This window comes from Excalfactoria chinensis, chromosome 1 (assembly GCF_039878825.1).
Source record: "Excalfactoria chinensis isolate bCotChi1 chromosome 1, bCotChi1.hap2, whole genome shotgun sequence".
NCBI classification, from domain to species: Eukaryota; Metazoa; Chordata; class Aves; order Galliformes; family Phasianidae; genus Excalfactoria; species Excalfactoria chinensis.
Genome location: NC_092825.1, coordinates 5,685,563 through 5,701,498, shown reverse-complemented (window position 1 = coordinate 5,701,498; position 15,936 = coordinate 5,685,563). Strand labels below are relative to the sequence as shown.

The following is a 15,936-nucleotide window of genomic DNA, read 5'->3' as shown; positions in this document are numbered from 1 at the left end:
TGATCTCAGAATGCTTTCCTAAGAGGATTAAGCCTCAAAACCCCAACAGAAACTAAATGAACCAGTACAGAAAAATGGAAGACAAAACACCCCAACACTGGACTTGCACCTTGTCCAAAACACTTGGATTCTTTCCAATGAAGAAATCACTTTCTGCTCTGAAAACACCATAACCCAAGCTTTTCCACACCCTATTAGTCATTCTTTTTGATCTTTTCTGTACTTGTAGCACTAACTTGTTTTTTAAAAGATCAACTTAAATTATGCTTTGCCTCCATACTCCTTTTCAAGCAAAAAAAATAATACAATTTGGGTTTCCAATGCTGACCCATGTACTATTGATTCTGAAAACAAACACACTTCACGCACAGAAGACCCGGCCTGAAGTGGTCACACAGTCATAAGCTTCTTCCTGGAAAGTTCCTTTTTCTACACAGATGAGATTTGCTGTTGTACACACCAGCAGCTCTGGGAGAAAGCACTTGAGTGCAAACATTCCCTTGAAATTTGAAGTGACTTTCGAAGCTTTTTAGCCCATAAGACTGAGTGGTCTTTAAGGCAGGAGAAGAACAAGAAGGCAGCCAGTCAGCAGAGCAATCAGGTTAAGTTCCAATCTCTGCAGTTAAGTGCTGCTAGCAAAAATTCAGTTCTTCAACAAGCCACATTTCTGCAGTACATTCCTAAATGCACTTTCACAGGGATCAAACTGTCCGTTCAGTTTTTGAGATCTAAAGCTGAGATCAGAGGCTCACCGAGGTTTACAATTCATGTCAGCCTTGGCTGTAAGAAGATGACATCGACTTTTAGCACTTCTAGCTACGAATGTTCAACTCAAGAGAAAAATGAGTTTTCATAAGGGAATTTTAAATTGGAATTGTCTTAGTATAACTAATGTCAATTATACAGATGTCCATTATTCCACTGAGATTCCAAACCTGCTCATGCAGCACAGCTGTGAACTCAAACCCTCAGTTTCAGCTTTTCTGAAGCCTGATTACAGATTAAATGGCTGTTATTAAATAAGTTACTAAGTTCTGCAGAAGAAGGCAACAACATCGCTTCGTATCCAAAATGGTTTTAAAAACAACTCCCACTTTTCATCTTTACAAAGTGTTTAAACAGCTTCAATTTTGTGTAAACTGGTTCCTGAGAAATTAGACATAACTCCCTTATATTCATAGTCTAATTGGTTTCTCTGTGAGAGACAAACTCCTCTGAGTCTGGTTACCAACAAGATGTACGCATGCAATAAACATCTTATAAGGGAGTCATATGGTGAGATTCTAAGCAGAAAACAAATAAAGCCTGGCTTCGTATCAATTGCTTTTCATAGGCACCCATCTCACCCTTCATTCAGAATGTTAGCACAGTTATATAGGCAGTGCATTCAGCCTCATCATACACACTGATTATAGGCAAGCAAACAATTATATAACCTCAGTGATTACTAAGATTTCATATTCGATTTATATTAGTGAGAATTCAGCTCAAGTAAGGACACTCCATCCCTGTATGAGGCTGCAGGCATAGGAATGTTTCAGCACTGTTCAAACCACTGAGCTGCAACCAAACATCTTCAGGATGGGCACTGACACCTGAGAACAGTTAGACTCTGTTAGGAAAAGCAAAAAGAACTGCCCCTACCTAGTCTGGAATCAAATACATCACATGGATTTGGGGGTCTGCATTAGCAAGTCAAATTTTACTAATAGCACTAGTTTGTGCACACACGTTCATACGATACAAGGATTACTGCAGTGAGACTGGTCTACTTTACAAAATGAACTAAGTAAGTTACAGTAAGTGAGCACAGATATCACTGCGACAATAAAATAGCATTAATATTTGCACGGTGGACAGTAAACACTCTTTACCTTCCAGAAACAACAAGTGTTCCATCATCCAGCAAATATTCTTTCACATTCTCTGGTAGAGAAAGTATAACACTAGGGAAAAAATAAATAAATAAAGATTTACTTGATTGATTTATTAATAGTATTACTTACTAAAACAAACAGTGAGATAAATATATTTTTAATGGAACGAGAAACACAAAAAACGTGGATGAAATGCACGAAACCACTCTAACTCTTCAAACTGCTAGGAAATACAAAGAAAAGATGCGTGGACAGTGCAGGGGAACAACATGTTCAAAATAAAGGTCTCCTTTCTGAGGTGCAAATCTAAATTTGCCTGTCTCAATGTAGTGTTCCGAATATCACAGAATCCTTTCAGTTGGAAGGGATCCCCAGAAGCCATCTGGTCCAACTCCCCTGCAATGAACAGGAACACCTACAGCGAGATCAGGTTGCCCAGAGCCCCATCCAGCCTGACTCCGATAGTCTCCATGGATGGGGCACTCACGTCATCTCCGGGCAAGCAGTTCCAGTGCCTCACCATCTTCAGTGTAAAAGACTTTTTCCTTATACTCAAACTAAATCTCCCCTCTTTAAGCTTGAAACCATTTCCCCTTGTTCTGTCATCACAGACCCTGCTAAAGAGTCTGTTCCCTTCTTTCTTACAGCCCCCCCTTTAGATACTGAAAGGCCGCTCTGAGGTCACCTCACAGCCTTCTCTTCTCCATGCTGAACAGCCCCAGCTCTCTCAGCCTGTCCTCATAGGAGAGATGTTCCATCCCTTGGATCACCTTTGTAGCTCTCCTCTCCAACAGCTCCATGTCTCTCCTGTGCTGAGGACTCCCCATCTGGACGCAGTACTCCAGGTGAGGCCTCACCAGCACAGAGCAGAGGGGCAGGATCACCTCCCTTGCCCTGCTGGCCACGCTTCTTTTGATGCAGCCCAGGATACAGTTGGCTTTCTGGTCATATCCAGCTTCCCATCCTCCAGTACCCCAGGTCCTTTTTGGCAGGGCTGTGCTCCATCCTTCCATCCCCCAGTTTGTACTGTCAGGGTGTTGCCACAACCCAGATGCAAGGCTGAACCTCGTGGGGTTCAGCTGGGCCCATTGCTCCAGCCTGCCTAAGGTCTCTGTGAATGGCATCCCATCCCTCTGGCGTGTAAACATGCACGGCTCTCACTAAACGAGACTCACAGTCTGGTTGGATCTGTGGTACAGCCCCCGGCTCCTGCGGCTGAAGCGCTCCGTGCCTCCTTCCGCCTCGCCCTGCCTCCTCAGGCCCAAACCTCAGCCCCACTCCGAGCCCCAGCCCACCCCACCGAGCCCCTCACCTGCGGATGGTGACGGCTCGGAACAGCGGGTACCACACAGAGAACTGGCAGTGCACCACCTGCTCCTTCTTCATCCTCTCTCACAGCCCAGCCCCGCTCCTTTCCTCACCGTTCCGGAAGCTCCAGCTTAACCCCGGAACGTCCTCAGCCGCTCCCGGAGCCGCCCGGGCCTTTACCGGCTGCGCACACTCCCGCTCCATCTCGCTCCGCCTCGGCCGCCTCCGTTCCCCGCAGCGCTTGGAGCCTCGCCGTGCAGTTAGTGAGGAGTCCGCTGGGTGTGAGCCCTGTAAGCCCTGTGCCCACACCAGGCCAGCCTGCTCGTTCTCACTGCTTTCCTTAAACCTCAGGCTGTCCTCAGCTCTCCTAAGACTCTTCTAACCCACTTCTGCATGTACAGACTTGCTTTTTTGATCTCCATGTATTTATCTTTTTACTCTGTAGGACAAGAGCCAGTTAGTTGTCCTTGTTTTATTTAGCCCTGAGTGGTATTCAGCAGCCATCCGTACAGATAAATAGCAGAAATAAAGCGTTTCTCCCGCTGCTCGCCTCTCTCCTGTCAGCTAGAAGCTGATTTTGCTGCTGGGAGGTATTGCTGTAACACAAACCAGTGGGTAAAAGTCATTTTGGTCACATTAGTGATGCCTACCTCGTGTGCTGATGGATTCATGGCTCATAACCAGCCCATCGTAGCGTGGGTTGGAAGGGAGATGCAGGATGGTGTTGGATCACCGGAATCCAAGCCCTGCAGTGGGCTGGTTGAAAGGTAATCCATATACTGGGATGTGGATAGGCCACAGTAGCTTGGCTACTCTGTAAGCTGATTCACAAGCCACGGCTGGGAGGCACTCAGTAAAGGAACAAGCAATGAGCATAAAGTTATACATGTCATAAACAGTATGGTCTGAATTTGAGCCCCACGTGAGGTGAGTGGAACAAGTAGCACAGTTTGTCAGCTGTAAGCTATTGAAGTCATCAGAGAAGGTAGAAATGGGCCAAACTTCTGTAATTCATAGTTCAAATATTGCTGATTCATGCTAAGCAGGTTGGTACACGTGAACATTCTGATGCATTCTTTAGTAATAACTATTAAATATTGAAATTCATAGATAACCAGGTTACCAGCTGCTGTGCACTCACTAGTGGAAAAGATCAACAGCACATAACCTAGCATAGATGAGTCTCATTTCACCTATTTTAGATCTTGGTGCTCTTTCAAATAGGTGAAGCTGTTTTCAACAACTTTGTGTAACTTTAGTCACAAATTATTCCTCAGTTTGTCCACTGCAGAGAAGAACAAGCTGCGTTGAAAAGAGCTTCTGGCATGAGAGAAGGTCCGTGGATGTATTTGTAATTGATATAGTAAGTATGAATGCAGTTATACTAAGCACTAATAACGCTGCACGGCAGGGGGGGATTTGGGATACAACTGTGGTCATCTTATGTTTGAGAGGGTGATACACTGATGCTGGCAAGTCAGTGTAGAAGTACTGTGACAAAGAATGGAATGGGATTTCCTTTGGGAGGAGACTAAGAGAGGAAGACTTATTCAGTCTGCTAAGAGCAGAGTGATATGGTTCATACCATATCATGTATGGTTCATATTCATATCATGTACTGCTGCTTGTGTTTGGAGGAAACCTTGATATTGCGTATTAGAGTCATGGCAGGATAACATGGTTATTGTCCAGCCACATCTCTTAAACCTTACGTGAGGAAGGGCTTGAGACATTGTGGCTTAAGAACAAATGAGTAACAGCTCACTGTGAACTGATATAAGACAGACATTGTAAGAAAGTGAAGTTGTAGAACAGCTTTTCATAGTAGTAGTAAGATAGGAAAGCTACATCGTTTTAAGCTTTGTTTGTCTAAGAAAGGTTCATGTAATGTTTTTGAAATGACAGAATTGGATTCAATTAGTCAAGCAAATTGAGGTTCATGCTTATCAATGTCTTGCAGATGAGCAAAAACCCAGAGTTGCAGGCCACAATCTACTCGGGCAGATGCATGCACCCAAACACCTCCCAATGAACAAAGGAGCCATCCAGACCTTTGGCTGAGGGGTTGCAGTGACATGGGTGCAAGTGTGCCTAACTTTCTTTGGAGCAAGCAGCCAGATTGTGAGAGGAAATCACCAAGCAGCGTAGTATCCAGGAATCTGGGAGAGATTGACTGTGCAGTGACACCGGCTGACTGACAGCCCTGCCTTAAGTCTGTGCAAGGGAAAGAAGCTAAGCCAGCTTCCATCCATGAGGAGACAGACTGCAGTAACAGGCAAGATAAGGGAGACTGGACTCATTTCTGCTCAGAGGAGAACAGGCTCTGGGACTGGAAAAAGCAGAGATGGCCAGTAACAGTCAGGACCCAGGAAAGGACAACTACATGAAGCTGATCCAGACAAGCAACTATTACTAGAAAAAGGGCAAAGTGTGTTAGTAACTAGAGACTCCTTGCTGAGAGACACTGAGGCACCCATTTGCCACTCGGACAGACTCCTTTGCTACCTGTCAAAGGCCCACATTTGTGATCTCAGGAGGAGGCTATTGGGCCTGGTAAAGCTAGAACACAGGAGCTCTCTATCCCCCAATATATAAAATCAAGCAGGAGAGACAGCAGGCCAGCATGGCTGAACAGGGATCTGCTGGTTAAATTGAGGGATAAACAGGAAACACATAGGCAGCAGAAGCAGGGATGTGTGGCCTGGGAAGAGTACAGAGATGCCATCCAGACATGTAGAGATGATCAGGAACTCCAAGGCACAGATGGAACTGAGCCTGGTTAGGGATAATGATAAATAACAAGAAGGGATTCTGTAGGTACACTGGTCAGAGAAAGGTCCAGAAGAGTGCACTCCCTCTGCTAAACGAGAAAGGGGTGCTGAGAACAGTGGACAAGGAGAAGGCTGAGGTTCTCAATGGTTCTTTGCCTCAGTTTACACTGGCAGTCAGGCTTCCCACGTCTTTCATGTCTCTGAACCCACAGGTGAGATCAGGGGGAGCAAAATCCCTCCCACTGCAAGAGAAGAGCAAGTTCAAGACGGCCTGATGAGACTGAATGTGTACAAGCCTATGAGGCCTGATGACATACAGCTCAGTGTCCCGAAATAACTGGCTGATGTGGTTGCCAAGCCACTCTCCATCATAATCAAAAAGTCAGGACTGCCAGGTGAAGTCCCCAGTGACTGGAAAAAGGGAAACAACACTCCAATAGTTTTAAGGAAGGGAGAAAGGAAGACCTGGGAAAATACAGGCCAGTGAGCCTCACCCTGCGTATAGGAAGATCATGGAGCAGGTGAAAACCTCCTGCAAGTTATGTTAAGGCTCGTGCAAGATGAGGAGGTGATCTGGTGGCCTTCTAAGATGGACTGATGGCATCAGTGGACAAAGTAAGAGCAACTGATGTCATTTTCCTAGTCTTGTGCTAGGACTTTGATAAGGTTCTATACAATATCCTTATCTCTGTGATGGAAAGATTGGAGGTTAATATAGTGGGAAAAGAATTGGTTGGATTCTTATAGCCAGAGGGTCGTGGTTAATGTCTCTGTGTCCAGGTGGAGGTCGGTGACAAGTGGTGTCCAGCACAGGTCTGTTTTGGGACTGGTACTCTTCAACATCCTTATCAATTATATAGATTGAAATGAATTGATTGTGGATTGAATGTACCCTCAGAAAATTTGCTGATGACACCAAACCAAGTGGTGTAGTTCACAACATAGAAGGAAGGGATGCCATCCAGAGAGACCTGGGCAGACTTGAAAAGTGGCCCACAAGAACCTAATGAGGTTCAAGGCCACAAGCATAGTGCTGTACTTCAGTTGGGGCAGCCCTAGATAATGAGCAGAGACAGGGAGAAGAACTCCTTGAGAGCAGCCCTGCAGAGAAGGACTTGGGGTTCTGGTGAATGAAAAACTTAATACAAGCCAGCTGTGTGCGCTTACAGCCCCAAAGAAAAACAGTATCCTGGGCTGCATCAACAGAGGGGTGGCCAGCAGGGAGAGGGAGGGGATGGCTGTGGATGCCCCATCCCTGGAGATGTTCAAGGCCAGGCTGGATGGGGCTCTGGGCAGCCTGAGCTGGTGGGAGGCACTCAGCCCATGGCACAGGGTTTGGAACTGGGCAGTCTTTAAGGTCTGCTCCAATTCAAACCACTGTATGATTCTGTGATTGACAGAGCACATCTCTGAGCAGAATGAAACAATTCAGCTAAAGTAAATCAAATCTGCGTGTGTGTGACCTTTGAACTGTTAAGGCAGGTATCTTCAGCAAGTACAGCTACTCTGTAGTTGATAGGACTTTTACCAACTATGGAAGTCAGGGCTTTGATCCAGACTTCCTTTGAATCAATCAGGTGGAGGTGAAAATGTGAACTGCACATGCTGTCACATGTTGCTGACTTTCTCTAGCGAGTTTCGTTTGTTAATTTAGAAGGCAGAAATGAACCTTTTAACTTTACTCTGAAAGCAAATATTGACTTTGCTTTACAGGAGCCTGGACTTTGCACAGGAGGGGAAAAGCCTGACGTTCCTGAAAATGGCAGCTGAGACATCCACAGAAGTTCCAAAAACTGCTCAGCAATTCGTCCTTAAAGAAGAGGTACAATACGTTTGGTTTTGACACGTTGTATTGCTAAATAACAGCTACTTGAGACTGATCGAAGTAACTTGTGAGTGCAGAATAAGGAATGTGATAGATGGTTTTTACAGTGTGTTCAGAGGAAGTGCTTCTTCCTGAAGGTCACAGAGTTTGCAGGTATTTTTAAGCTTCTGGGTTTGTTTTTTTTTATTTCTGATTTTACAGTTGTTTCTTGTATTGTCTGTTCAGGCTGTTACCAGTGTTAAGAAATAATGCTGATAGTTCTGCTGGATTGTAGAAATGGGCGGGTTGTGAAAATGAGCCTCGTTATCTGTTCCTCTAAGATGAGCCACGGAGAGTTGCCTTAAGATTTAGAACTATCCCTTCTTTCACTCTTTCCGGAAGGATTTGAATTGAGATGATTGCTGTTCTAAAGGTGCTGTTAAGGAGATAGTAAGATGTTCTGAAAATACGGTACCTGCACCTTACCTTCACTGAAACAGAAGGGAATTCAGAGGTCGTTCTGTGTGCTTATTAGGAGCATTTTGACCTTTCATTACCAATTTTTGTTAGGCCTTACAACATGCTTTGTTTCAGGTCACATACTAATTTTATGCTTTTTTTATTATTATTATTTATCATACCCCTTTTCCTTCGTAATATTGCATTCTTCAGAGTCATTCAGAAGTTTGCTATTAGGTCTTATGTATTCAAAATGATTTATCTCTTCCAATAATTTTCTGGGCTGTCCTGAGGGGAATGTTTACCATGCATTTGCCAGTCACTCTTATACTTGAAGTATTTCTGTACATCTTCAGCATCTGAATGGTTTGATGGCAGAGTATCTTCTTGCATGAAAGCAGCTGCTGATCTTCCACCTGCTTCTGGGAAGCCACAGTCAAACTACTGTGAGCAAAAGATGACACTCTTTGCTCACCAAAGTAATAAGTGAAGCAATAAATATGGCTTATTCTAAAACTGAGTATGGCTTAAAGGAAGTGGAAAGTGCCATTAGGCCCTAGATAAAGAATTTTGCGAAGTAATAGTTATGCTTGTAGGCCATCTCCTAAAAGGTTTTAATTGTGCACCCAACAGTATGGGTGACAATGAAATATTATTTCAGCCTGGAGGAGGCTCAGGGGAGACCTCATTGCTCTCTATAACTTCCTGAAGGGAGGTTGTAGTGAGCTGGGGGTCGGCCTCTTCTCTTGTGTCATTAGTGATAGGACCAGAGGGAATGGTTTCAACCTACGGCAGGGGAGATTCAAGCTGGACATTAGGAAGTATTACTTCTCAGAAAGGGTGGTCAGGCACTGGAATGGACTGACCAGAGAGGTGGTGGAGGCACCAGCCCTGAGGTTGTTCAAGGGAAGACTGGATGTTGTGTTGAGGGACATGGTTTAGTGGGAGCTGTTGGTAATAGGTGAACAGTTGGACTGGATGATCTTTTAGGTCTTTTCCAGCCTTGGTGATTCTATGATTCTATGATTATTTTTCTTCCAGAGGCACCTATCAGCTTTCAGGTTTCTCACCCTGAAGATGCTTAGCAGGAAGGGCTTTACCTGACTCCAGGGGATTGTAGAACACTGCCCATGTCAGCATTTATGCCGCGTGTACTACAGTACTTTTCAATTGTTTCTCCATGACAGCAGAGGACAAAAGCTGTGCATAAAGAGTAGCTGATTAAAAACACAACACTTTGGCACTGTTTTGTACACGTAAAATCTAGATTTTTTCCTTCGGTTTTCCTTTTGGAGCTTGGCTGCATCTGATTTCTTACAGCCAGTCCTTTCTTTTTCCTGTCAGACTCCAGAATCTGATTTCAGCTATTTTCCCCTTTCTGCTTAGCAAATAGTAACTTGGTGATGGAGCCGTGATCTGCCAGTTCTCCTGAGTGCTTCAGCATTATGAGGCCATAACCAGCAGTTCTTTGTGTTTTCTGCAGTGCTTAACAAAATTCATTAATACAAAATATTTGTCTTTATTGTTTGTTTAACTCAAGTGTATGGACAGCCAACAGGATACGATTTTCATCTCTGTCTCTTTTAGATAAGAGAATGTGCTTCAATACTGCAGTGATTTAGGAGCTGTTTAAAATATACCCAAGTGCTTCCAAACAGAACGACTTCTCATACCTGGAACAGACATAGTAAACTTCCTGCTATGTGGCCACAGATCCATTAGAAAGAAAGCCCTTTTGAGAACATGCATCTCCCTTCTTCACTTCTCGCTAACTGGAAATAATACTTTTCAAAACAAATGTAGCTCCCTCTATGTAAAACACCTGTGTCCACATTTACAACCATAAAGATGCTGTTGATACTTCAAATGTCTATGACAAAAATTGTTCTGAAGAACATATTTTAAGCATTACATGAGTTTACTCAGCTCCATTATAATCTACTGGATATCTGAGTAACTCCTGGTTTCCATTCTGCACTCAGCTGATGCTACACTGTGTGTCTACCCTGGTTATAGCTGCATCAGGTACTACGTTTCACTTCTAGGTATTCTTTTATTGATGAACCTCCCAATTTAGGTTCACGGCTACACACGTCCTGTTTGCTCTTTGTCCTGCACTAGAGGGTGGTAACACAGCTACCACATGAACAGCCTCAGGGTCTTAATCCTTTGCTACAATTTAATGTTGTGGGGTTGTTGGTTGTTGTTGTTTCCCGGAACCTCTCTTCCCCTTGCTAATACATCTTCCATTGCTATCAGCAATGTTTCTAATTAGACAATAGGAATTCACTGAAACGTTGTTAAAAGTTGAATGAAGTTACTTGGATTATTTTCTATTCCAATTCAAGAACTTGGCATAAATGCTTTTTCCCTCACAGTTGCAGGAAGTTGTTAAGTGTTCTTGCATATATTCTGATGCTGAGATTTTATTTCCAAAAGAATTATAATGAAGTTGTGCTTTCTCCCTCCCTAAACCCAAGTACCTTTGAGGTGAATCTTATCATTTATTTTAAAAAGAATACTTTATTTTTAGGTAATCGTAGAAAGGAAATGGTTGAAGCTTGAGGAAACAACTTACACTGATGCCTTTGGTAAAACCAGGTAATCATCCTTCTGGATTCTCTTCAGATTCCTGTAATGTTCCCAGCTGTGTGGGCCAGCCAGAATATGAACCCTACAAGCCTATTACCCAACACATGACACAATATTTATTGTGCAGTTTCTTTATAGTTCATCCTGTTCAGAGAAAAAAAGTCCTTCTTTATCAGGCATGCTAGCATGTGGGATCGTATGTGGCTCCTGAATCTAATGGGGGCTCATTAGACCTTCATTTACATCGCATTTCCAGTTCCTTATACAGATGCTGTACAGAAGTATGTTCTACCAGTGCAAATAGACAGATGATCAGTGAATCTGTCCTTTGGCTTTTCTGGTTCCATATTAAGGGCTTCGTTTTCACTGCTGACGGTGCAGGCTCTTGCATACTACTGAAAACTTACTGCTTTCTTGTACGTTATCATGCCTGTCCAGTTCATTTGTGTGCCATATTTATCTAGATGTGACATAGCTTTACTTTACCACCCCTTATTGTATTACATTCCACATTGATTGCTTTCTCCAGTGCCTCCCAATTTATCAGCAAAGTATCCCTTTTAAAGACGGGAGCTTTTGTGAAAGGATTTTTATAGCTGATGGCTTTTTGGATTTTACTCATTCCATTGCTTATTTTGAGAGAAAAGTTCATCTTTCTTTTCTGTGTGAGTGAGCTACAAGTTCACAATGACTTACATTATAAATTGTATAAAAGCAAGATAAAAGAATGTGGTCTTTTTTCAGTACTAACAAAATCTGTCATGTTAAATACATAAGCTGCTCCATCTTGTACATTCCCAGGATCGTTTTATATGATTTGTTCTGTGACAGTCACTGATGTCTTTCCCTTATGTTTAGTGAGCCTAAGCAATCACCAGGTATCTATTTTCTCTCTCATTTAAGAATGCAAAACAAAATTCTATCACAGACATCTTACATGGCCAAAACAGGACAGGGGTTACCTACTGCCAGCTGTTTTCTTGCTGGGCCTCACGAAACAATGGCATGTTTTGCTTTCTAATTACAACTGCAAGGGTAGAAGACAACTTACAAAACATGGCTATTTTTAATCTATCAACTTGTTGTTTTCTCTATACTGAACAGAACTTGGGAAACTGTAAAGCGTGTTGGCAAGAAAAAGAGTGTTTTAGCTGATGGTAAGACTGTGGTGACTTTTGTTTGTTTGTTAGCATCTTTTCTTGTGACAGTTCTGATAAACTCACGGTGCAGTCTGAGAGCAAATATGTTTGTGAGTAAACAGGCAGCTCAGCAGAGCTTGCAGGGTAAGCCATAGCACTGAGCAAGTGTGCTCTCCTGAAATGCTGACTGAAGAGCTCAGCAATCAGAACCTTGCTGCTAGGACTGTTTTCCCAAGATGGCTGTATTCACTTTATGAGAACTGCAAAGATGTGATGGATGCCCTGGTGTTTATCAGCTCACAGACTCATGGATTGGGTTTACTGTGGGGACTTAGCATACAGTGCTTGTCAGGCAAAAGATGGACATAAATCAGACACGAAAGGAGCGTAAGAAGGGGTTCTGTCCGGTGGTTTCCAGTTAGTGTCTGCAGGTGGGACAGCACTTCCCAAGCTACTGGGGGGATAAGGTTCAGTCTTGCTTAGCCAACTTCTTTCTAGTTGGCTGAAATATTCCAAGGATCCCATTTTGGGCTTTTATCTCTCATCATGCATGGTATAAAGTTTAAATTCACAATTCAAGACTACAGAGCAGTGATCTGTTTGCCACCCTAATGCACATCCTTAGGTTAATTCCTGGATCTAGCAATAAATGTTCACTTTGTTATACTCAAACAGTACATACTTACAGCTTCTATCACTGCTCCTAGGTGTGGCAGTGATTGCTGTACTACAGAGAACTCTCCACTATGACTGCATCGTCCTAGTGAAACAGTTCAGGCCTCCAATTAATGGCTACTGCTTGGAATTTCCTGCAGGTAAGTGATGGAAACAGAACTATTCAGAACTATTTGATAGTGAAGCACACAAAGGGAACGCAGTTCATTTTAGGAGACTGGAGGCATTGTGCAGAAGTTTGGTAAGAGAATATTGCATTTCACTCCTCTCCTCTTATCTGTAAGAACCACAGCACTGATCTTCTTTCCCTCATGACAATATTAATACCATCTTCTGGGAAGAGAGCACAGTACTGTAGCCAGTCAGTTGAAGATATGAGCAGCGGCAATTATGACTCCAGGAATTTGAATCCTTCCTAAAGCCTCAGTTTCTTCCTATGTAAAAGTAGGGCAATGAGCATATTTCACCTCACTTGTGAAGCTGGATTTGATCACAGAATGGATACTGTGGGTAAGTGCTAACTGTTAAGTTGTTCTTGTGTTATTATGTATCTCACAGGCCTCATTGAGGAAAATGAGACTGCAGAAAGTGCCGCATTGCGAGAGCTGGAGGAAGAAACTGGCTACAAAGGGGAAGTTGTTGAATGTACTCCAGGTCTGTGCTTTTCTTTTTTTCTTTCCATCCCAAAGCTAATTCTCTCTGATGGATGATACAAAACACTCTAAATTAAAGGAAAAAAACTACACAGAAAACTCTACAGGAATTAATGGAGTTGTATCCCATGGCTGCACCAATGAGACTTTGTTCCTTGATGAATCAGTTGCTGAGCTCCTGTTAAAGGTACAGGACTAAAGGTTGACATTTACAGGGAAAAGTGTTGCTATTGATTATGATCCTTTACATAAAACTTGTGATCTGGATGGAAGTTATTTTGTGAAATGGTGAGGTGCCTGGCCTCTGCTGCTCAAAAACAAACATCTAATGTTTGCTTCTTTTCAGCCCTCTGCTTGGACCCAGGTGTGTCAAACAGCACAACACACATCGTGAGTGTTACCATCAATGGAGATGACGCCGAGAATACAAGACCTAAGCAAAAGCTTGGTGAGTCCTGTACTATGTAGATGGAAATTCTTAGAAGATAACATGTTTAATAGAACTACACCTACCACCACATTCTTCTCTTCCATTCTTGATGATTTAGTCTCCATAAATAAAGTCTTCAATTCATACCCTGCAGCACAGAGAAGCAAACCCATGTTTATTTGCTAAATTCACAGGGGATGCCTAATGTTAAATCTCAAGTATCAGCTTATCCACAGCAAGAAATTTAGATGCTAAACTTTAGTGAGTGAGAAAAGATTTTCCTTAGCTGTGGCTTGACCCTGGAAGTAACTATGATGTCATTCACAGTCAGGTAACAAAATGCTTCTTAGTTGTAAATGTATTTAAAAACCATTGTGTTGTTGTTTTTGTTTCTTACAGATGATGGAGGTATGTCACGTAGCTGTGTTCCCAGTAACAGTAAGGTCAAGTGTATGTTTTACTTAGAAAATGTCAGTTAAAACTGTGGGGTTTTGGGGCTTGGTTAATCTCTTGACCCAAATCAAACATGCTGTTTGATCAAAGATGGCCTGGACATGAAAATTCCTGTCACTGTATTACAACAGAGGCACCGTTATCTCAAGAAATATGAACTCAATCCTCAACAGCTATAACTCAAGCCTTGCAAAGCAACTAATTCAAAGCAGGCAGGTGTAAGCTAATATATTCACCCACAGCAAACCTTTTTTCTTTAGAAACTGTGCTGTTCTGGTCTTCAAACGCATCTAAAATCCCTTACTGTGCCAGTTCAGGCAGACAAGAGTCCAATTTGACAGGTTCTCCATTCTGAGAAGAAAGTCTCCTTTTAGAAGGGTTCTCACTTTCCACAGCTGGCAGCTTTTTCCCAGTTTCTTTCTAACGAATCTGTTAATGATCCCAGTCACTGCCTTCCCTCAGGCACTGAGCCTTTTTATGGTACATAGAGGTCCACTTTTAGATGGTGATGAGCATTAAGCTAGTTGTTTTCCTCCTATAGGTTGTAAGGATGCTAAGATAGGCATCCTCTACTGTTCACTGCTTTAGAGATGTTTAACATTTTCTTCTTCTCGCCTAGAATTTGTGGAAGTTATTTCACTTCCAAAGAACGACTTACTGCAAAGAATTGATGGTAAGAGCTTTCTGACACATGAAATGCACTAATGTGAGCTTCAAGTAACCATTAGCATCTCTTCTCATAGCTCTTCACAATTCTGTATCTTAAACAAAAAGCTGCAGGAGACTTGGCCCAGTGACAGAATTACTGGTGGCCTGAGGTGTTCACATGAATAATTCCATTCTTCACTTTAATAATGGACATAGAAGTTTGTGGAAAGCTGTAACTGCATCTCATACTTTGTTTTTCTTCTTTTCCCTTGCCTCTCAGAACTAGTAGCAGAAGAGCACATTGCAGTGGATGCCAGGGTTTATACTTACGCACTGGCCCTGAAGCGTGCAACAGAGAAACCGCTCCAAGTTCCTTTCATGAAGTTCTAAAACTTCACAGCAATAAACACTGCTGAGAATCCTCCAGTCCAGATGGCCTAGAAGTGCAACTCTTCTTGTAATAAAGGTTCCTTACTTGTAGAGTAAAGAGAAAAAAAAATACTTGTAGGAATGATTCTGATAGTTTTACCTGGAATGACAGAAAGCATTTCTTGTAACTGTTTTAGCCTATCTGGCCTCGATAGAATAATCAAAATAAAAGTGCTGCTTAATTTTCAAGATGAGTCATTTGTGATTATTCATCCCTAAGTTGATATTTCAATATAAGGAAGATGCTTAAGCAACTGTGTTTGATGCGGTACAACACCTGTTCAAAATGAAGGAGAAAACAGGAAGACCATATTATGCATTTGTGCCAAATTAAGTGGTAAGAGAAAATGAATTCGCTGGATCCAAGCATTGCTTAGTCTAAGAAACAGAGAATCTGACAACAATGGTGATGGTAAGAAAACATAAACTGGTGCAAACTCGAATGGGGAAGGAGCCAAGTAAGTGATGCTATTTAAGGTATGGGATTAGTAGAGAAGCCTTGCAGTTCAGCTTCCTTGGGCATATGCACACAGCTAGGCTGCACTTCAGTTCAATCCAGTCACTTCTATGTAAATCACCTTTTAAATTCATATCAGCTTTCAGCAGCCTTCCCTCTGAGCTACAAGAGAAAGGGAAAACAGGACAGAAGCCTTCCAGACCTCACTAACAGAGCGTGTTAGAAACTACTGCATGTGAAT

General features: G+C 42.7%; 2 protein-coding genes across 2 annotated transcripts in view; one reads left to right on the top strand and one right to left on the bottom strand.

Moving 5' to 3' along the window:
• Window positions 1-3,518, bottom strand: part of CDC123 (cell division cycle 123) — a 33,990-nt gene extending 30,472 nt beyond the window's left edge. Inside the window, exons 1-2 of the mRNA XM_072348989.1 lie at window positions 3,190-3,518; window positions 1,875-1,946 (exon numbers count right to left, since the gene is read on the bottom strand). Of these exons, the coding sequence (XP_072205090.1) occupies window positions 1,875-1,946; window positions 3,190-3,263 (146 nt within the window). The 5' untranslated portion in view covers window positions 3,264-3,518. The remainder of the gene's footprint in view (window positions 1-1,874; window positions 1,947-3,189) is intronic.
• Window positions 3,379-15,425, top strand: NUDT5 (nudix hydrolase 5). The gene is made up of 10 exons (XM_072349003.1): window positions 3,379-3,475; window positions 4,463-4,548; window positions 7,670-7,778; window positions 10,753-10,820; window positions 11,916-11,968; window positions 12,658-12,765; window positions 13,184-13,279; window positions 13,625-13,735; window positions 14,781-14,834; window positions 15,090-15,425. Coding segments are annotated over exons 3-9 (501 nt in total). The 5' UTR covers window positions 3,379-3,475; window positions 4,463-4,548; window positions 7,670-7,715; the 3' UTR covers window positions 14,783-14,834; window positions 15,090-15,425.
• Window positions 15,426-15,936: the final 511 nt, after the last annotated feature.

Excerpts from the sequence above, each read along its gene's own strand:
- NUDT5 (XM_072349003.1), top strand. The coding sequence starts at position 7,716 with ATGGCAGCTGAGACATCCACAGAAGTTCCAAAAACTGCTCAGCAATTC. Across the intron at positions 11,969-12,657 it reads AAAGAGTGTTTTAGCTGATG|GTGTGGCAGTGATTGCTGTA; the intron begins GTAAGACTGTGG and ends CACTGCTCCTAG. Across the intron at positions 12,766-13,183 it reads CTGCTTGGAATTTCCTGCAG|GCCTCATTGAGGAAAATGAG; the intron begins GTAAGTGATGGA and ends TGTATCTCACAG.